General features: G+C 36.9%; 1 protein-coding gene across 1 annotated transcript in view; it reads left to right on the top strand.

The window, feature by feature from the left end:
* Nucleotides 1-22541, top strand: part of DDX4 (DEAD-box helicase 4) — a 68749-nt gene that overhangs the window by 13086 nt on the left and 33122 nt on the right. The window contains exons 3-6 of the mRNA XM_052659169.1: nt 10923-11000; nt 15216-15293; nt 17180-17230; nt 21316-21375. Of these exons, the coding sequence (XP_052515129.1) occupies nt 10923-11000; nt 15216-15293; nt 17180-17230; nt 21316-21375 (267 nt within the window). The remainder of the gene's footprint in view (nt 1-10922; nt 11001-15215; nt 15294-17179; nt 17231-21315; nt 21376-22541) is intronic.

Genomic DNA, 22541 nt, shown 5'->3' with positions numbered 1-22541 from the left:
CTGTTGTGTGACTGTACCACATATTTGAATTCTTTCTTAAACGCACATTTGAGTTGCTTCCTTTTTTGTTGTTACGAGCAAAGCTACCATGAACATCTCTTATTTTCCATTGTTTGCTAAATATATGTTTTAGGTTATGAATGGTGTTGAATTGTATTATGTACTTTAATCTGTGGAGATAATTACTTTTTCAATCTGTTAATGTTGTTAATACCTTTTTAGATGTCTGATGGTAAACACCCTTGAATACTGGAATAAACTCAACTTGGTCATACTGTTGTACCTATTCAGATTACTATTGGGATTGATTTGCTAATATGTATTTTTGAGATTTTATATCTACTCATGAGTAAAAGAGGTTTAATTTTCTCCTGTCTTGTCATATAATAATTACTATGGCCTTGTGGAATGAATCGGGGAATAATTCCTCTTTCTATTTTCTGGTAGAATTGTATAATGTTGGAATGATTTGTTCTTTGAGAGTTTGATAGAACTCACCTGTGCAACTACATTTAAATAGGTATGATACAGAGATTTGAGTACTGGTTCCTTTTCTGTAGGGAGACAAAACAACCTTCTGTTTGTTTTTGTTTTCTTGAGTCAGTTTTCTTAAATCAGAACTTTGCTGTTTGTCTTTTTTTTAGATTTCAGATGTAAGTGATATATGATATTTGTTTTCATTTTTCTGACTTGGTTCACTTAGTATGTTATTCTCTGGGTCTACCCATTTTGCTTCAAATGGCATTATTTGTCTTTTTTTAATGACTGAGCAGTATTCCACTGTGTGTGTGTGTGTGTGTGTGTGTGTGTGTGTGTGTACGTACGTATTCTTTGTCCTTTCCTCTGTTGATGGGCATTTAGATTTCTTTCGTGTGTGTGTGTGTGTGTGTGTTTGTACGTATTCTTTGTCCTTTCCTCTGTTGATGGGCATTTAGATTTCTTCCATGTCTTGGTTATTGTAAATAGTGCTGCTGTTAACATTGGGGTGCATGGGGTGTATGTATCTTTTCAAATTAGAGTTTTCTCCAGACATATGCCGAGGAGTGAGATTGCCAGATCATATAATAACTTAGTATTTTAAGGAACCTCTGTAACGTATGGAGGTTTTCCATAGTGGCTGCACCAGTTTACATTCCCACCAATAGTGTAGGAGGGTTCCTTTTTCTCTACACTCTCTTCAGGATTTATTATTTTATGACAAACCCACAGCCAACATAGTGGTTTATTTTCAGGACCTTTTAGTGACAGCCATTCTGACTGATATGAGGTTATGCCTCATTGTAGTTTTGATTTGCATTTCTCTGATAGTTAGCGGTGTTGAGCATCTTTTCATGTGCCTGTTGGCTATCTGTATGTCGTCTTTGGAGAAATGTTTGTTTAGGTGTTCAGCCCATTTTGTAATTGGGCTGTTTGTTTTTTTTGTTATTGAGCTGTTTGTATGAGCTCTTTGTACATTTTTGAAATTAATCCCTTGTTGGTCCTATCATTGGCAGATATTTTCTCTCAGTCTGTAGTGTGTCTTTTAATTTTTTTTTTATGGTTTCCTTTGGTGTGCAAAAGCCTATAAGTTTTGATTAGGTCCCATTTGCTTGTTTTTGTTTTTATTTCTGTTGCCTTGGGAGAATAACCTAGTAGAACATTGGGTAAGATTTATTTCAGAGAATGTTTTGCCTTTCTTCTCTTTTAGGAAATAGTTTTTAATGTGATTTTAAAAAGAATTTTAATTAATTTTCCCTTTCTGATATTTCCTTGTAAGTGTTAAAAAGTGGAATGGATTTCTATATGGTAATCTTGTATCCTGCTACTTTGCTGATTTTATCAGTTATAGTAGTTTTTGTGTGGAGTTTTTAGGGTTTTCTATATATATTATGCCATCTGCATATAATGACAGTATTACCTCTTCCTTTCCAGTTTGGACATCTTTTATTTTTCTTATCTTGTTGCTGTGGCTAGGACTTCCAATACTATGTTGAATGGAAATGGTGAGAGTGGGCATACTTTATTTATTTTTATTTTTATTTATTTTTTGGGGGGGGCATGCTTGTTTTAGATTTTAGTAGGAAGGCTTTCAGCTTTTTTCTTTTGAGTACTATGTTGGCTGTGGGTTTGTCATAAATAGCTTTTGTTATGCTTGGATATGTTCCTTCCATATCCACTTTGGTAAGAATTTTTATCATGAATGGGTGTTGAATTGTATCAAATGCTTTTTCTGCATCCGTTGAGATGATCATGTGGTTTTTGTCTTTTGTCAGTATGGTGTATGTATTGAACCATTCTTTCGACCCTGTGATGAATCCAGCTTGATCATGGTGTATGACTTTTTATGTGTTGTTGGATTTGATTTGCTAATACTTCCTTCAGAATTTTTGCATCTATATTCACCAGAGGTACTGGCCTGTAATTTCCTTTTTTGGTAATGTCTTTGCCTGGTACCAAGGTGATGGTGATGTCATAGAATCACTTTGGGAGTGTTCTCAGTCTTATGGAAGAGTTTGAGAAGGATTGTTTCAAGTTTTTCTTTGTATGTTTGGTACAATTTTCCATTTATGCCATCCAGTTCTTAACATTTGTTTGTAGGGAAATTTCTTTCTCTCTTTTTTTTTTTTTAGTAATATTTTGGTCCCCATATTTAAAAAAATTTTAAATTTAGTTTTTAATTGAAGGATTGCTTTATAGAATTGTGTTGGGTTTCTGCCCAACTTCAACATAAATCAGCCATAGGTATACATATGTCCCCTCCCATTTGAACCTCCCTCCCACCTTCCTCCCAATCCCACCCCTCTAGGTAGTTACAGAGCCCCAGTTTGAGTTCCCTGAGTCATACAGCAAATTCCTGTTGACTGTCTATTTTACACAATGGTAATGTAAGTTTCCATGTTACTCTCTCCATACATCCCACCCTCTCCTTCCTCCCCATATCCATGTCCATAAATCTGTTCTCTATGTCTGTGTCTCCATTGCTGCCCCACATGAGTTCACAGTACCATCTTTCTAGATTCCAGGTATATGCATTAGTATAAAATATTTGTTTTTCTCTGTCAAACTTACTTCACTCATAATAGGCTCTAGGTTCATCTACCTCATTAGAATTGGCTCAAATGTGCTCCTTTTTGTTGCAGGAGTTTTTAAATTACAGTTTCTATTTCACTTCTAGTGATCAGTCTGTTCAGATTATCTGTTTCTTCTTGCTTCAGTTTTGGTAGGCTATATGTTTCTAAAAACTTGTCCATTTCTTCTAGGTTGTTTAACTTATTGGCATATAATTGTCCATAGTATTCTCTTATGGTTTTTTGCATTTCTGCAGTATTGGTTGGTATTTATCCCCTTTTCATTTCTTGTTTTATTTCTGTTCTCTCTCTCTCTTGTTCTTGGTGAGCCTGGCCAGAGATTGTGGATTTTGTTTGTCTTTTCAAAAAACTAGGTCTCGGTTTTATTGATTTTTTTTCTATTTCTTAATCTCTATTTTAATTTATTTCCTCTTTGATCTTTAATAAATCTTTCCTCCTTATGACTTTAGTTTTTGTTTGTTCTTCTGTTTCTAATTCTTTAGGTAATAGGTTAGGTTACTTGTTTGAGAGTTTTCCTTGTTTTGTGAGGAAGGCCTGTATCACTATACACTTCCCTCAAAGGACTGCTTTTCCTGCATCCCATAGATTTTGTGTATGGTTATGTTTTCATTGTCATTTGTTGCAAGGTATTTTTAAAATTTCCTCTTTGATCTCATTGATCCATTTTTTTTTCTTAAGTAGCATGTTGTTTAGTCTCTGAATAATCACTTTTTTTCTTCTTTCTCTGTGGTTGATTTCTGACTTCATGCCATTGCGGTTAGAAGAGATGCTTAAAATAATTTCTGTCCTCTAAAATTTGTTGAGGCTTACTTTGTATCCTTCAGTTCAGTTCAGTCGCTCAGTCGTGTCCTGACTCTTTGCAACCCCATGAATTGCAGCACGCCAGGGCTCACTGTCCATCACCAACTGCCGGAGTTCACTCAAACTCACGTCCATCGAGTCAGTGACGCCATCCAGCCATCTCATCCTCTGTCATCCCCTTCTCCTCCTGCCCCCAATCCCTCCCAGCATCAGAGTCTTTTCCAGTGAGTCAACTCTTCGCATGAGGTGGCCTAGAATGGGTCTAACCTAGAGAATGTTTTATGTGTAATTGAAAAGAATGTGTAGTATGTTTATTTTGGGGATGTAATGTGACTGGTTCCAAATCAGGAAAGGAGTTTGTCAAGGCTGTATATTGTCACCTTGCTTATTTAACTTATATGCAGAGTACATCATGCAAAATGCCAGGCTGGATGAAGCACAAGCTGGAATCAAGATTGCTGGGAGAAATATCAATAACCTCAGATATGCAGATGACACGACCTTATGGCAGAAAGCAAAGAACTAAAGAGCCTCTTGATGAAAGTGAAAGAGGAGAGTGGAAAAGTTGGTTTGAAGTTCAACATTCAGAAAACTAAGATCATGGCACCCAGTCCATTCACTTCATGGCAAATAGATGGGGAAACAGTGGAAACAGTGAGAAACTTTATTTTGGGGGGCTCCAAAATCACTGCAGATGGTGACTGAAGCCATGAGTTAAAAGACGTTTGCTCCTTGGAAGGAAAGTTATGACCAACCTAGACAGCATATTAAAAAGCAGAGACATTACTTTGCCAGCAAAGGTCCGTCTAGTCAGAGCTGTGGTTTTTCCAGTAGTCATGTATGGATGTGAGAGTTGGACCATAAAGCTTAGTGCCAAGGACTGATGCTTTTGAACTGTGATGGTGGAGAACTTTTGAGAGTCCCTTGGACTGCAAGGAGATCAAACCTGAATATTAATTGGAAGGACTGATGCTGAAGCAGAAGCTCCAATACTTAGGCCACCTGATGTGAAGAACTGACTCATTTGAAAAGACCCTGATGCTGGGAAAGATTGAAGGTGGGGGGTGGGGTGACAGAGGATAAGATGGTTGGATGGCATCACCGACTTGATGACCATGTGATTGAGTAAGCTCCGGGAGTTGGTGATGGACAGGGAAGCCTGGTGTGCTGCAGTCCATGGGGTCACAAAGAGTCTGAGCAACTGAACTGAATGTCCTGAAAATATCAATTAAGTCTAACTGTTCTAATACGTCATTTAGGATCTCTGTTGACTTACTGATTTTCTGTCTGGAAGATTTGTCTACTGATGTCATTGAGGTGTTAAAGTCTCCTCTATTACTGTATTCCGATCCATTTTTCTCTTTAGGTCTGTTAGTATTTGTTTTCTATATTTCAGTTCAGTTCAGTTGCTGAGTTGTGCCCAACTCTTTGTGACGCCATGGACTGCAGCACACCAGGCTTCCCTGTCTATCATCAACTCCCAGAGCTTACTCAAATTCATGTCCATCAATTGGTGATGCCATCCAACCATCTCATCCTCTGTCATACCCTTCTCCTCCTGTCTTCAATCTTTCCCAGCATCAGGATCTTTTCAAATGTCAGTTGTTCTCATCAGGTGGCCAAAGTATTGAAGTTTCAGCTTCAGCATCAGTCCTTCCAATGAATATTCAAGAATGATTTCCATTAGGATGGACTGGTTGGATCTCCTTGCAGTCCAAGGGACTCTGAAGAGTCTTCTCCAAAACCACAGTTCAAAAGCATCAATTCTTCGGCACTCAGCTTTTTTTATAGACCAATTATCACATCCATACATGACTGGTGGAAAAACCATAGCTTTGACTAGACGGACTTTTGCTGGCAAACTAATGTCTCTACGTTTTAATATGCTGTCTAGGTTGGTCATGGCTTTTCTTCCAAGGAGCAAGTGTCTTTTAATTTCATGGCTTCAGTCACCATCTGCCTTGATTTTGGAGCCCCCCAAAATAAAGTCTGTCAGTGTTTCAGTTATTTCCCCATCTATTTGCCGTGAAGTGATGGGACTGGATGCCATGATCTTTGTTTTCTGAATATTGAATTTTAAGCCACCTTTTCCACTCTCCCCTTGACTCTCATCAAGAGGCTCTTTAGTTCTTCACTTCTTGCCATAACCGTGGTATCATCTGCATGTCTGAGGTTATTGATATTTCTCCTGGCAATCTTGATTCCAGCTTGTGCTTCATCCAGCCTGGCATTTTGTATGATGTGCTCTGCATCTAAGTTAAATAAGCAGGGTGACAACATACAGCCTTAATGTACTCCTTTTCCTATTTGGAACCAATCTTGTTCCATGTCCAGTTCTAACTGTTGCTTCTTGACCTGCATACAGATTTCACAGGAGACAGGTCAGGTGGTTTGGTATTCCCATCTCATTAAGAATTTTCCATAGTTTGTTGAGATCTACACAGTCAAAGGGTTTGGCATAATCAATAAAGCAGAAGTAGATATTTTTCTTGAACTCACATGCTTTTTCAATGATCCAGTGAATATTGGCAATTTGATCTTGGGTTCCTCTGCCTTTTCTAAATCCAGCTTGAACATCTGTAAGTTCACGGTTCATGTACTGTTGAAGCTTGGCTTGGAGAATTTTGAGCATTACTTTGCTAGCATGTGAGATAAGTGCAGTTGTGCAGTAGTTTGAACATTCTTTGGCATTGCCTTTCTTATGCATTGGAATGAAAACTGACCTTTTCCAGTCCTGTGGCCACTGCTGAGTCTTCAGAATATGCTGGCATGTTGAGTGCAGTACTTTCACAGCATCATCTTTTAGGATTTGAAATAGCTTAATTGGAATTCCATCACCTCCACTAGCTTTGTTCGTAGTGATGCTTCCTAAGGCCCACTTGACTTCACATTCCAGGATGTCTGGCTGTAGGTGAGTGATCACACCATCATGGTTGTCTGTGTCATGAAGATCTTTTTTGTACAGTTCTGTATATTTGCCACCTCTTCTTAATATCTCTGCTTCTATTAGGTCCATACCATTTCTGTCCTTTATTGTGCCCATCTTTGCATGAAATGTTCCTTTAGTGTCACTCATTTTCTTGAAGAGATCTCTAGTCTTTCCCATTCTATTATTTTCCTCTTTTTCTTTGCATTGATCACTGAGGAAGGCTTTCTTATCTCTCTGTGCCATTCTTTGGAACTCTGCATTCAAATGGGTATATCTTTCCTTTTCTCCTTTTCCTTTCACTTCTCTTCTTTTCTCAGCTATTTGTAAGGCCTCCTAAGACAACCGTTTTGCCTTTTTGCATTTCTTTTTCTTGAGGATGGTCTTGATCACTGCCCTTTGTACTATGTCAGGAACCTCCATCCATAGTTCTTCAGGCACTCTATTAGATCTAATCCCTTGAATGTATTTCTCACTTCCACTCTATGATCATAAGAGATTTTATTTAGGTCATACCTGAAGGATCTAGTGGTTTTCCCTGCTTTCTTCAGTTTCAGTCTGAATTTGGCAATAATGAGTTTATGATCTGAGCCACAGTCAGCTCCTGATCTTGTTTTTGCTGGCTGTATAGAGTTCTCCATGTTTGTCTGCAAAGAATATAATATTTTTATATACTTATATATAAGTATTTAAAATATTTAAATATAATTTTAAATATAAAAATTTATATCTATAAATATATAAATATGTATATATTTATATAAATTTAGATGCTCCTATATTGAGTGCATATGTGTCACTGAATGTAATATCCTCTTCATGTATTGATTCTTTTATCATTATGTAGTGTCTTTCTTTAGCCTTTTTATGGCTTTTTTTGGATATCTGTTTTGTTTATATGAGTGTTGCATCCCCCACTTTATTGTCATTTTCATTTGCATGAAATACCTTTTTCCATCTCCGCACTTTCGGTCCTTTGTCCTGGAGTGTCTCATTGCTTTCTTAAAAGAACTAGGTTTTGTCTTTATTGATCCACTATTATATTTTTGTTTCCTATTGCATTATTTTTTGTTGTTAACATTTTTTAAAACTTTATTTATTTTTATTTATTTACGGCTGTACTGGGTCTTAATTGCTCTGCACAGGCATTTTCCACTTGGGGTGAGTGGGGGCTACTCTGTAGTTGCCGTGCATGGGCTTCTCATTCCAGTGGTTTCTCTTGTTGTGGACCATGGGCTCTTGATGCATGGGCTTCAGTAGTTGCAACTCATGGGCTCTAGAGCGCTGGCTCAGTAGTTGTGGCACACAGACTTAATTGTCCCACCTCATATGGGATCTTCCTGAACCAGGGATTGAATCTGTGTCTCCTGCATTGGTAAATTCTTTACCACTGAGCCACCAGGAAGGTCTGCTCTTACCACTTTTTTCCTCCTTTATTCTTGTGTGATTTATTTTGTTGTTTTTCTAATGTTCTTACTAGTTGAGATGGATGTTTACCTAATAATTTTTCAGTTCTTATTGTATAAAAATTTAATTTTTGATATATATCATTATCATACAATTCTAAGTATTTCTAAAGTTCCATTGTAATTTTTCTTCTTTGAATTGTTTAGTATAGAAGTGTTTTAAAAATTTATTTCCAAATGTAAGAGAATTTTAAAATTGTATAATTGAGTGACACTGTCATATTAATTTTCAGTATATTATAGTGATTTGCTATTTTTATAGATTATACCCCATACAGAGTTAGTATAAAATGTTGACTATGTTCCTTGTGCTGTATATTACATCCCTGTAGCTATTTATAACTAGTAGTTTGTACCTCTTACCTCCCCTTCACCTATTTCATACCTCCCTCACCCTTCTCCCATGTGGCAAACCACTACTTCGTTTTCTATATCTGTTCATCTTTTCTGTTTTTGTATATCTGTTGACTTGTTTTATTTTTTAGATTCCACAGATAAGCAAAAATATACAGTATTTGTCTTCTAGTAACTTTTAATTTGATTGCATTGCAATTAGAGAAATTTGTGTATGTGATACTGATTTTTGAAATTGTTGAATTTACATTTTGGCCTTCCATGTGGTCGGTTTTTATGAACATTCTATTGAAGAATGTCACTTGTTTAATGTTTTTAGTTCTGTGAATGTTTACAGTGTTCTGTGGATGATTGTAATTTATCTGTTCTCCTTTGACTGTTTTTCTTGGCTGTTATAGACAGTGCTTATCAAAACATTTTTATGTGTATCTGTGTTACCATGTGAGTATATCCACAGGAAAAATTATAATAGTATATTTTCAAAAAGTATTTTCTTTTAAAACTAGGCTCAAGATTGATCTAGTTTATAGTTTCAATGTTGTATATGATTTGTGCTTGTTTCCCTATGTCCTTGACTAGTCTTGGTATTAAAAAAATATTTTTTGGAATATAGTTGCTTTACAATGTTATGTTAGTTTCTATTGTACAGCAAAGTGAACCAGTTATATATATATTTCCACTTGTTTGGATTTCCTTTCCATAGAGCAATGAGTTCCCTGTGCTATACAGTAGGATTTTCTTTAGTTACCTATTTTACACATAGCACCAATAGTATATATACATGAATCCCAGTCTTCCAGTTTATTCTTCCCCCCACCCCCTGCCTCTTGGTATCTATATATTTGTTCTCTATGTCTGTGTCTCTATTTCTGCTTTGCAGATAAGCTCATCCATACCATTTTTCTATATTCCACACTTATGCATTAATATATGATATTTGTTTTTATGACTTTCTTCGTTCTCTATGACAGTCTCTAGGTACATCCATGTCTCTACAAGTGACCCAATTTCGTTCCTTTTTATGGCCGAGTAATATTCCATTGTCTGTGTGTACCACATCTTCTTTATTCATTTCCTCTGTTGATGAAAATTTTGCTTTCTTCCCTGTCCTGGCTTTTGTAAATAGTGCTGCAATGAACATTGGTGTGCATGTGTCCTTATGAATTATGTTTTTCTCTGGGTATATGCCCAGTGTTGGGATTGCTGGGTCATATGGTCCTTATGTTTTTAGTAGTTTTTAGGAACCTCCATTGGAGAAGGCAATGGCAACCCACTACAGTACTCTTGCCTGGAAAATCCCATGGACGGAGGAGCCTAGTAGGCTGCAATCCATGGGGTTACGAAGAGTCAGACACTTACTGAGTGACTTCACTTTCACTTTGCACTTTCATGCATTGGAGAAGGCAGTGGCAACCCACTCCAGTGTTCTTACCTGGAGAATCCCAGGGACGGTGGAGCCTGGTGAGCTGCCGTCTATGGGGCTGCGCAGAGTCGGACACGACTGAAGCAATTTAGCAACAGCAGCAGCAGCAGGAACCTCCATATTGTTCTCCATAGTGCCTGTATCAATTTAACCTTCCCACCAAGAGTGTAAGAGGGTCTCTTTTCTCCACACACTCTCCAGCATTTGTTGTTTGTCGACTTTTTGATGTTGGCCATCCTGACTTGTGTGAGGTGATACCTCATTGTACTTTTGATTAGCGTTTCTCTAATAATTAGTGATGTTGAGCATCTTTTTATGTGTTTGTTGGCCATCTGTATGTCTTCTTTGAAGAAATGTCTGGTCTTCTGGTGGTGGTTTAGTCACTAAGTCATGTCCAACTCTGCAACCCCATGGGCTGTAGCCTGCCAGTCTCCTCTGTCCATGGTATTCTCCAGGCAAGAATACTGGAATAGGTTGCCATTTCTTTCTTCAGAGGATCTTCCTAACCCAGAGATCTAACCTGGGACTCCTGCATTGCAGGCAGATTCTTTACCAACTTAGCTATGAGGAAAGCCCATTTAGGTCTTCTGCTAGATTTGTATTAGCAAACTGTTCCAGTCAGTCATGGTTGGGAAAAGTTATATTCTTCTTTTGATTTTCAGTATCTTTAATTATCACTGAGAGTTAGTCAGAATGTTTTTTCTTTTGGAGGACTACCTATTCTTATTCATAGCTCATTTTTCTGCTAGTCTACTCATCTTTCTCATTGCTGTGTAAAATTCCTCCTATGCCATGTGCATGGCACATTTAGATGGTTTAAAGCTTGCTTACCACCAGGATACTTTTTTGTTATTTTGACTTGGTTCAAATGTTATTTACTTTAGAAATGGGTGATGGATCATCTCGAAGAGATCATTTCACGAGAAGCGGATTTGCCTCTGGGAGGAGTTTGGGAAACAGAGGTAAGTATCTTTCTTTAGCCATCTATTATAATAGGTGAATAGTGGAATGAATAGAGGCTTTTATGGCTGTTTCAGTTCAGTTCAGTCACTCAGTCGTGTCCTGACTCTTTGCAACCCCGAGAATTGCAGCACGCCAGGCTGTCCATCACCAACTCCCGGAGTTTACCCAAACTCATGTCCATTGAGTCAGTGATGCCATCCAGCCATCTCATCCTCTGTCATGCCCTTCTCCTCCTGCCCCCAATCCCTCCCAGCATCAGGGTCTTTTCCAATGAGTCAACTCTTTGCATTAGGTGGCCAAAGTACTGGAGTTTCAGCTTCAGCATCAGTCCTTCCAAAGAACACCCAGGACTGATCTCCTTTAGGATGGACTGGTTGGATCACCTTGCAGTCCAAGGGACTCTCAAGAGTCTTCTCCAACATCACAGTTCAAAAGCATCAATTCTTTGGTGCTCAGCTTTCTTCACAGTCCAACTCTTACATCCATACATGACCACTGGAAAAACTGTAGCCTTGACTAGATGGACCTTTGTTGGCTAAGTAATGTCTCTGCTTTTGAATATGCTATGTAGGTTGGTCATAACTTTTCTTCCAAGGAGTAAGCGTCTTTTAATTTCACAGCTGCAATCACCATCTGCAGTGATTTTGGAGCCCCCCAAAATAAAGTCTGTCACTGTTTCCACTGTTTCCCCATCTATTTCCCATGAAATGATGGGACCAGATGCCATGATCTTCGTTTTCTGAATGTTAAGCTTTAAGCCAAGTTTTCACTCTCCTCTTTCACTTTCATCAAGAGGCTTTTTAGTTCCTCTTCACTTTCTACCATAAGGGTGGTATCATGTGCATATCTGAGGTTATTGATATTTCTCCCAGCAATCTTGATTCCAGCTTGTGCTTCTTCCAGCCCAGCATTTCTCATGATGTACTCTGCATATAAGTTAAAAAAGCAGGGTGACAATATACAGCTTTGAAGTACTCCTTGTCCTATTTCGAACTAGTCTGTTGTTCCATGTCCAGTTCTAACTGTTGCTTCCTGACCTGCATATAGGTTTTTCAAGAGGCAGATTAGCGCAAGGTAAATCTGATATAACTTAGTGTACAGTAGACTGTGTTGGGATGATGAATTTTTTTTTAATACCAGTATTCTTTTCACTCTTTTACTTTTTAAGATAGTAGGAAATAGTTGAATTGATTAGATGGGTGGATTGATTAAAGAGAGTTGCTTCCCAGAGCTGCTGCTTAATGTGTTGATGGTTTTTGTTGCCAGTTGGCATGGGAGGAATGAGAGAAACTCCAGAGACTAGAGTGTGAAGGACCTCTTTCTTAAGTTTTATGTTTTTCAAGAAAAGGCAGTATGTGAAACAGTTCTGTTAGCTTGCTAGTATTAAGAGGTTGTTTTCCCAAAATTCAAAGTTTTTATTGTCACTTTTAGAGCAATCAGCACTAGATTTGACAGATAACAACCCAGCAAAATATTTCCCTCCATTCCATTTTTAGATTTGTTATTAAAATGCTGAAAATATTCTGCACTGTATTTTAGTATAGTGCAACAAAATATTATTAGAACCTTAAATGGTCATATGGATTTTTAAATAAATTTCTCTTATGGGATGCCGTAAGCTAGGGTTAATAGTTTTAAATATACATGACACTTATTCTTCAATATATTAAATGTTACTTTTTGAAAAACTTTGGTATTTCTATATATTTTTATTCATTGGCAACTGAAAGTTGGTATATGGTATTTCATTTGCTACTTGGAAAACTTAATTTTTTAAGATAGAGTTAACATAAGTGTGAATTTTATGTTTTGATGTATTTCTTCTGCTAATGAAATCTGTTGAAGATGCATATATATGTTTTTATTTTTAAGCCTGCATATTAAGTAAGAGGCATTAATATTTTGGACCATGTAGTTGTGCTTAGCGATTCAAGTGTGAATTTTGTTTGCTACTACTAAGAAGTAACAAATACCTTAATATGACACTCAGGGAACTACTTAATGTTTGGATATATTTTAAAATCCTAATTTAGAATGATATTTATTTTTTTATTTTTTTTAAGTTATTTATTTTTTTAATTTTAAAATCTTTAATTCTTACATGTGTTCCCAAACATGAACCCCCCCCCCACCTCCCTCCCCATAACATCTCTGTGGGTCATCCCCATGCACCAGCCCCAAGCATGCTGTATCCTGCGTCAGACATAGACTAGCGATATTTTTTGATGCAGACTTCTAAACATTGTTGAATAGAGCCTTTTTAAATGAGAAAACCATCACTGAGATTTACTATGAATTGTTATGTTGTAGATTTAAATACATTAAATTTCTGATCAAAACTCTCTGTGAATATTGATACTTTAAAAAGTTATTTTTGAAAAATCTGAAAAAGAATGAATATATGTAAACTGAATCACTTTGTATACCTGAAACTAACACAAAATTGTAAATTAACTGTACTCTGATAATATTTAAGAAAAAAGTTATCTTTAATATTGCATATAATCCTGGAAATTTATAGAAGAACCACACCTTTCCCAAATGATTTCAGTTTAACATTCTAGTTCGTTTCAATCTCTATGGTATTTTTTCTCACAACTTGGATATATTTAGTAACGTGGTTCTAAAATTGACTTTTAATTACTTAACATATATATTGACTAGCTTTTTATCTTCTGTGAAGTATGGCCTAAAAAGCCTTAACTTCCTGAATCACGTGCTTTTTTAGAATATGATAAAAATACTGATAGTTGCATATACACAGTTTTACATGTGGCATTAGGAGTTTCACAGATCTCTTAGCTCCTCTGTATTAGGATATTACAGACGTAGGGAAGACAATTTGTGAAAATCACAAGATAGTGATAATTATCCTAGTGATAATTTAAAGTGGCTATTTATGATGTTTTGGGTGCTTTAAGTTTGTTTTAAATAACTGTGCTGCTTGACATAGAAACTCTGCCCTCAAAATTCTTAATTTAGTGGTAGAGAAGCACATGGAAAGAAGTATTGCTTAAAAAGAGATACACATAGTATGCTGTGGGAATGTGATTGATGAATTGATCACAGTTGGAGGACTGAAGGAGGACTTCACCGAAGAGGTGGGTTTTGAATCAGGCTTTTGTAAGAATTTTGCTAGGAAAAATAGGAAAGCAAGGAATGTCATGCTGAAGGAATAGCATGTAGGAAATAGAACATATTAGAAGTTCACAGTGTGGAGGATGGGAAGTTGTTTTATGAATTAAAATGTTGGGTGTTAAGAGTTGCATGATAGTGAAGTCGCTCAGTCGTGTCCGACTCTTTGCGACCCCATGGACACCAGGTTCCTCCGTCCATGGGATTTTCTAGGCAAGAGAACTGGAGTGGGTTGCCTTTTCCTTCTCCAGGGAACTTCCCAACCCAGGGATCAAACCCAGGTCTCCCGCACAGTAGACAGACGCTTTACCGTCTGAGCCACCAGGGAAGTCCAGAGTTGTATAGTGGGATATAAAACTAAGACGGTTGATATAGGGAAATACTATGAAGGAGTGGGAGATAAAGGGAAGTGGTATTCTTAGCATTTTTTCATTATTATATAGCTCCTTCTTAATTCTAATTTTAAAAAGTAGATTGAGAGTGAATTAAGTACTAGAAAAATGAATCGGGACTTCCCTGGTGGTCCAGTGACTTAAGACTCTATGCCAATACCAGTGGCCCTGGTTTGATCCTTGGTCAGGGAACTAGATCCCACATGCTGCAACTAAGAGTTCTCATGATGCAACTAAGACTTGGTGCAGCCAAATAAATAGTAAATGTTTTTTTAAAAAATGAATAATTACAGGACAAGAGTATAGAGTTTTCATTAGCAGTGACTTTCACATAGAGGTATAATGTAAATAGCTGGATCTATCAGGGTGAGGTTTCAATATATAGAAGATCAGAGTTGAATAGAGTTCAATTGAAGAGTTGAATTTCTTGGTTAAAGTTCTCTAGTAAAATAGCAACTAGTTGAGAGCTGTATTTCAGCAGTAGTATATTTACGTTTTTAGTTTGGTATAATGTAAGAATTTTTAAAAAAGAAGTTGCAGATATATTTTTATTTTATAAGTTCCTGTAACACTCTCTCCTCATCCTTGGAAGTTCCCTTACCACACAGATTCATTTAATTCCTAGTTATTGATGACACACTTGATTTTATACTTTAAAAATTTTTAATTGTATCTGAACTTTTTCAGATCCTGGTGAGTCTAATAAAAGAGAGAATACGTCCACAGTGGGTGGTTTTGGAGTTGGAAAGAGTTTTGGAAACAGAGGTAATCTGCTTATGATGTCTTTCAATTGAAACTTAAGTGACACCTTATAGTCTTTGAATTCTGTTTCCTTTTAACATACATAGGAAGTGTGTGCCTTTCCCAAGAATTTATGGAGATCGCAAAGGAGTGCTTTCACTTTCGTAATCATAGTTTAGAGCAAAACTTTATGCTGCTTTGGATATGTTTGCTATTCTGTTTAGTTCTCTTGTTTGGTTTCCTTTTTAATAGCCGTGCTACTTGCTGCAGCATCTCATCAAATTGATTTACCCCACAGGTGAACCCCACGTCTTTTCTCCTCTACTCATGATTTCCTTGCCCTGCTCCTGCAACAAGAGATCTATCTTACACTTCTGGGGTGAACCTGAGTTTCCATCTTTACTTGAACAAAGAACCGGTGATGGTGGTTTAGTCACTAAGTTGTGTCTGACTCTTGCAACCCCGTGGACGGTAGCCTGCCAGGGGGATTCTCTGGCATGGGATTCTCTGTCCATGGGATTCTCCAGGCAAGAATAATGGAATGGGTTGCCATTTCCTTCTCCAAAAGAACCAGTAGAAGTTTTGAATTTGCATTTGTTTCTAAAAAAATTAAAAAACCATAAAGTAGAACTTACATAGAGTTTAAGATCAAAACCAATAGTGTATAGATGGAAGACTTCTCAAGCATTTTGGAGACTCAGCACTTGACTTTTCTGGGAAAGGTGTATGGAGGGGAAGGGGCAGTTGTAGAGGGCAGTAGAGTATAATCCTTTTCTGAACCAACTTCAAAGATTGCAAATATTTAAATGAATAAAATAACCAAAAAATCTGTTTTGTTATATATAATCTTTTTGTAGGGACTATCTTTACTTTGAAATTATATATCTGCTTAAGGAAAAAGTGTTATTCATTCATATATAGAGGCCATATATGGCGGGCCTCTATATATGGATACTTACTTTTTTATATGCTAATTGTATATTAAATGTCTCTGGAGTTTAATGCTGGGACATGAGATTTTGTTGAGCGTGAGATGTTAAATGACTTGATATGTAGACACTTTGCATATGAATTTAATGTCTGTCAAAGAGTAATTGATTAGTCTGTACTACTGAAGCTGTAATTTAATATATTTTATTATTTAAATTAGATCATGATTGATAGACATTGCATATTGACATTTAATTTTAAGTTACATTATCTAAGTAACTTGTAGTTACTCAGGTACCCTGAGTATCACTTCAGTAAAGATCATTTTATTAAGACTCATATTTTTTAAAATGTATGAAATATTACTGATGGATGTTTTTAAAGTGAATTTTAGAGCTACATCTATATGTTCCAGAGATGCATAGATCTAGACACAAGGTTTTATTAAATGAGAAATTTGAAAGCAGACTTTGGTGAAATTGTTTTTAAAATTTTATAAACAGAAGTTGGCAGAATCTCCTTGATACTGAGAAGGGAAAAATGATATGATATTGGATTGTAATTTAGTTGTCCTCCAGCAGATGAGAGTATAATTTATAAAATTCATAAAAATTTGATATTTTGAATAGAAAGTACATAGTGGTTATAGTGAGATACGCACATGCATACCCATGTTTCACTCATGTACATATGGAGGAATATGTAACATTTCAGGTAATATAAGATTGGCTGGTGTTTTAATCTTAATAAACTGACACAAGGCAGAAGTTGTCATACAATGTATATGCATTCTCATTCACTATTTATATATATAGTTGTATGCGATTTATACAATTTTAAAGGGACATCATAACTATCAGTCCCTGTAAGGTGTGTGTTTCTCTGTTTCTCTTTCTTCTGCAGAAGAAATTGGTTTTTGGTCATTTGATTCAGGTAATTGTTTCCAGAAATTTGCAAGTTTAATTTTATGTTTCATGTAGGTTTTTCAAATAACAAGTTTGAAGAAGGTGATAGCTCTGGTTTCTGGAGAGGTAAGTTCACTGTTTTTTGTAGTGACTTAAGAATTTAGTGTCTAGAATACATGTTAAGGAGAAAATAAAATTAAGTGTCTTAATCTGTTCCAGCTCTGATTTATTTAAACACGGTTTTATAAAGCAACTATCAGTTCAGTTGCTCAGTCATGTACGACTCTTTGCAACTCCGTGCACTGCAGCATGCTGGGCTTCCCTGTCCATCAGCAACTCCCAGAGCTTGCTAAAACTCATTTCCATCCAGTCGGTGATGCTATCCAACCATCTCATCCTCTCTTGTCCCCTTCTCCTCCTGCCTTCAATCTTTCTCATCATCAGTGTCTTCTAATGAGTCAATTCTTTGCATCAGCTGGCCAAAGTATTGGAGCTTCAGCTTCAGCATCAGTCCTTCCAATGAACATTCAGAACTGACTTCCTTTAGGATTGACTAGCTTGGTCTCCTTGCAGTCCAAGGGACTCTCAAGGGTCTTCTCCAATACCACAGTTCAAAAGCATCCGTTCTTTGGCACTGAGCTTTCTTTGGCACTCAGCTTTCTTTATGCTTTCTTTACGGTCCAACTCATATTCATACATGACTAGTGGAGAAACCATAGCTTTGACTAGATGGACCTTTGTCGGCAAGGTAATGTCTCTGCTTTTTAATGCTGTCTAGGTTGGTCATAGCTTTTCTTCCAAGGGGCAGGCGTCTTTTAATTTTATGGCTGCAATCACCATCTGCAGTGATTTTGGAGCCCAAGAAAATAAAGTCTGTCGCTGTTTCCATTGTTTCCCCACCTATTTGCCATGAAGTGATGGAACCAGATACCATGATCTTCATTTTTTGAAAGTTGAGTTTTAAGCCAGGTTTTTCACTCTCTTTCACTTTCATAAGAGGCTCTTTAGCTCCTCTTGGCTTTCTGCCATAAGGGTGGCGTCCTCTGCGTATCTGAGGTTATTGATATTTCTCCCAGCTATCTTGATTCCAGCTTGTGCTTCATCCATGAATTCTCCTGGCCAGAATACTGGAGTGGGTAGCCATTCCCTTCTCCAGAGGATCTTCCCAACCCAGGTCTTCTGCATTGCAGGTGGATTCTTTACCAGCTGAGCCACCACGGAAGCCTCAAAGCACTATCAATTCAGTTCAGTTCAGTCGCTCACTTGTGTCCGGCTCTTTGTGATCAGAGCAGTATAGGCAGAGCCTTAGCCAAGAATTCAGCCTTCCTAATCTAGGCTGTTGTCATCTATCTTAACTAATCTATGAAGTACAACTTTTGAATGCTGTGTTACCTTAAGAAAAAGAGGATAGTAGAACAAGTCAGGAAGCAAAATTTCACTTTCATATATAAGTACAATTTGGGGCATGTAGGTCCTTAAGTGAAGTTGCTCAGTTGTGTCCAACTCTTTGCAACCCCATGGACTATAACCTACCAGGCTTCTCCGTCCATGGGATTTTCCAGGCAAGGGTACTAGAGTGGGTTGCCATTTCCTTCTCCAGAGGATCTTCCTGACCCAGGAATCGAACCTGGGTCTCCTGCATTGCAGGCAGATGCTTTACCCTCTGAGCCACCAGGGAAGCCCATGTAGGTCCTTATTCAGACTCAAATAAGTATTTCCAGTGGAAAAGGATTCATGAGACTGGATCACTGCTGAACAAAGACATTTATGTAAAGGTCCTGATACTCTGGTTTGGAGGAATACAGAAAATGGTGAGAATAGAGTATTGTTAGCAGAAGATAAACTACAATAATTAAAAATACTTCCCAAGAGAACCTGATTGAGGAATTTGAGTGAGGCCCTGGATCCTGTATTTAAAAGCCTCCCTGCTGACTCTGATGCTTCTTTCATTTGGTAACCACTGATCTATGGAGTCTTTATAACTTCTCTGCACATAGATACATAGTGTATTTTTTGGTTATTTTTCCTGTATCTTTTGTCCCTTAGCTGGTCCAGTTTAGCAATAAGCTCAGATTTTGGAATCAGACACCCAGGATTTGAGACCCAGATCCTTCTCTTCCTGTCAGTTGTATTATCTTAAAAAAGCATGTTTAACTTTGTATTTCTTTTTCTCTGTTTATAAATTGAGGATATTACCCACCTTATAAGGTTTTTGTGAGGATTTAAAAAGTTAAAATAGAATTCATTTAGAAGAGTGTCAGACGGATACTAAGTTTTATGTGTTGTTATTACATTATTTTTCTATAATTAATAGATTATAACTAATCTTGGGATCATTATCTCATTTTTGTTTGTGCTTTATTTTTAACTCTACAGAGATTATTTCTTTTTAAATAACTTTTTATTTTGAAATCATTTGACTCAAAGTTTCAAAAATAGTACAGAAGATTTCCTTCAGCTTGCCTCTAATGTAATTGTACTCCTCACCCAACTTCTCCTAATGTCATTCAGTTTAGTTCAGTCGCTCAGTCGTGTCCGACTCTTTGCGACCCCATGAATCGCAGCACGCCAGGCCTCCCTGTCCATCACCAACTCCCAGAATTCACTCAGACTCGCGTCCATCGAGTCAGTGATGCTATCCAGCCATCTCATCCTCTGTCGTCCCCTTCTCCTCCTGCCCCCAATCCCTCCCAGCATCAGGGTCTTTTCCAATGAGTCAACTCTTCTCATGAGGTGGCCAAAGTACTGGAGTTTCAGCTTTAGCATCATTCCTTCCAAAGAAATCCCAGGGTTGATCTCCTTCAGAATGGACTGATTGGATCTCCTTGCAGTCCAAGGGACTCTCAAGAGTCTTCTCCAACACCACAGTTCAAAAGCATCAATTCTTCAGCGCTCAGCCTTCTTCACAGTCCAACTCTCACATCCATACATGACTACTGGAAAAACCATAGCCTTGACTAGACGGACCTTAGTTGGCATTAGCCTATTTTAATTCCCAGTGTGGTCAAAATAACTGTAAGTTTGTTTTAGGAGAACAGTTGGCCAAAGGTTTTGTGAGGTGGGTTTTCTTTCATATATGGCAATAAATGCTACCATCATCATTATTCCAGATGATGATGAATTATTATATCATCAAATAATAATTCCATTATTCCAGATTATTCTAAGAATCTTTCCAGAATTCTTTTTCCTCTTCAACCCCCTTGTATGAAATCTTGCTTCTGAGAAGGTGGTCTTGATATTAAATGACTCTTCAGGAATATTGTCAGTTGTTGATGTCATCTCAAATAGGAGCCTGCAACAAGAGCTGTGGGTCATTGTTTATTATAAATCAATATTAATTGAGTAGATTAGTACTTTTGTACATAAACAACTGATAGTTTTTAATCTGTTTGGCCACATATGTCATCACTGGGACCTAAAGTTCTCTCGTACTAAATGTTAGTGATATGTACAAAGATTCCTTGAAACCATCTTGTTATTTTCCAAATATGGCTTTATTGGAATCTTCTAGAAAGCTTAAAGTTATTACTGAAAGTTATATCAATAATGTGTAATTTTTTAATTTAGAAAAGTTGTTCATTCCTTGATGTTACTCTGCACATTCAAAATGAATCTCTCTAGGGTGGGTTCTAATAATTTATTTTTAACCAACTTTCCTGGTATTTTTTAGTCATCCTTCAGTGTAGTGATCCTCATACTACTATGTAGAAACTCTGGTAATATTAGTTAATAATGTCACTGAGAACAGAAAGCCAGGATATCCCCAAATGCTTCCATTAGGATGGATGGGGGAAAGTTTGCATATGTTAAAAAAACACTAATGTCTCAGGTTTATTAAGAAAGATAATTTACAGAAATAATGATGACATTATAAATACAATAGTTATGCATTTCTGAGATCCATTTGACTACTCAACTGTTCAGATATTTCTGAAACTGTTTCATGACATTTATGAAATTCTTATTTTTTGGCTGTGCTCAGAACTTGACAGATACATGGTTAACAGTATTTAGGTATATTAGGTGATTTTTAAAAAGAATTGACTGAATAATGTGTTTGTATTTTGTTGTTATAGTTATTTTAAAATTTAAAATTTTGTTCATATGTTAGCTTATGAATATATTTATTTTTCTCAGTAATTTCTCTTGTGACAGTACAACTTCAATAATTATTTAGATGCTATTCACATGTTAAATTTTTATTCAAGAGTCTAGTAATGACTGTGAAGATAATCAAACACGGAACAGAGGGTTTTCCAAGAGAGGCGGTAAGGACCATGTTTTGGAACAACTTGTACTTAAGACAGAAATTAAACTGAAAAATTGATTTTGGAAGAGCTGAAGAAAAATTTTGGTGGTGAAAACCTTTCAAGAAAAACACTTTGGCATATCCTTTATGCTGTTAATATTTGAGTTAATATTCAGTAGGTGTCTCTCCTGCTTTCTGATGTCACTAGATTTGTCTTTTCCTAAGACCACCAGAGTGTTCTATGAAGTACGAAAGGTGGGACTGTGTGAATCTTGGTCAGTCACAGTATAGATAAACTGGAATGTCTTTGTCTCTGAGAAGGAACATTGGAGATATGGGGGAAGGGAGAAATTGTAGATTAATTACCATACTTGCTAATCCTGCCTCTACTTGAGGTGAGATGGTATAAAAGTGCTCAGTTCTGGATTATCTGTAGGCAGACATGTTAAAATAGCAACAATATCCACGAAAAACCACAGTGAGCTTATAAAATTGCTACAAGTGTGAAAATATATTTATGATAGAACTTTAGTGTTTGGAGCTGCACTAGATACATCAGATACATCATAGTTTTTGCTGCAACTTGGAGGTATATTTTTCCCTTGCCTACTAGAGATGATTGGCTCATTGAATAGATCATTGAATAGCAGGCCTTCCTAATGAAGCTGAGACTTGCTGTGGATTTCACTATAGCCTTGGTTGAGTTGTGAGGGGGGTGTAGGAATTTGGTGGTGAATGAGGGATGGCTTATTTGTCTTGTAAGCTGAGTCTTTAATGGCAATTGCAGGGGTCCCTGAAGTGATGGGGTGGACATTTAGTTAAGAAACAGACTCCTCTTTCAACATTGCTTTCCTTCCCCCTTTAACAAGCAGTTTTGACACTAATGTTCCTAAAACATAGTTCTTATTTAAATTTTTTGGTTTTCTGCAGAACAGTGATTATCTTTCTTACTGTTCAGTTTTCTTTAAATCATTTTAATTCATATTTAAGTGAAGCAGTGAAAAGCCAGTTGCAGCTCTTTGTGCTTGATCCTGGTTTATTGACTAGTGTAGGTTGTCTAGTAGGGTGTCCCTGATGGTTATTTTCTTTAGATGCATACATTTGAAGGTAGAAAATTTGTGTGTGACACAGTGTTACTCAGTAAATAACAGATGTGTGTGTAAATAAATAGAACTGTGTCTAAGT

Source organism: Budorcas taxicolor, chromosome 20 (genome assembly GCF_023091745.1).
Source record: "Budorcas taxicolor isolate Tak-1 chromosome 20, Takin1.1, whole genome shotgun sequence".
Taxonomy (NCBI): domain Eukaryota; kingdom Metazoa; phylum Chordata; class Mammalia; order Artiodactyla; family Bovidae; genus Budorcas; species Budorcas taxicolor.
The sequence above is the reverse complement of the archived record's forward strand: the minus strand, read 5'-3'. Positions and strand labels throughout refer to the sequence as shown.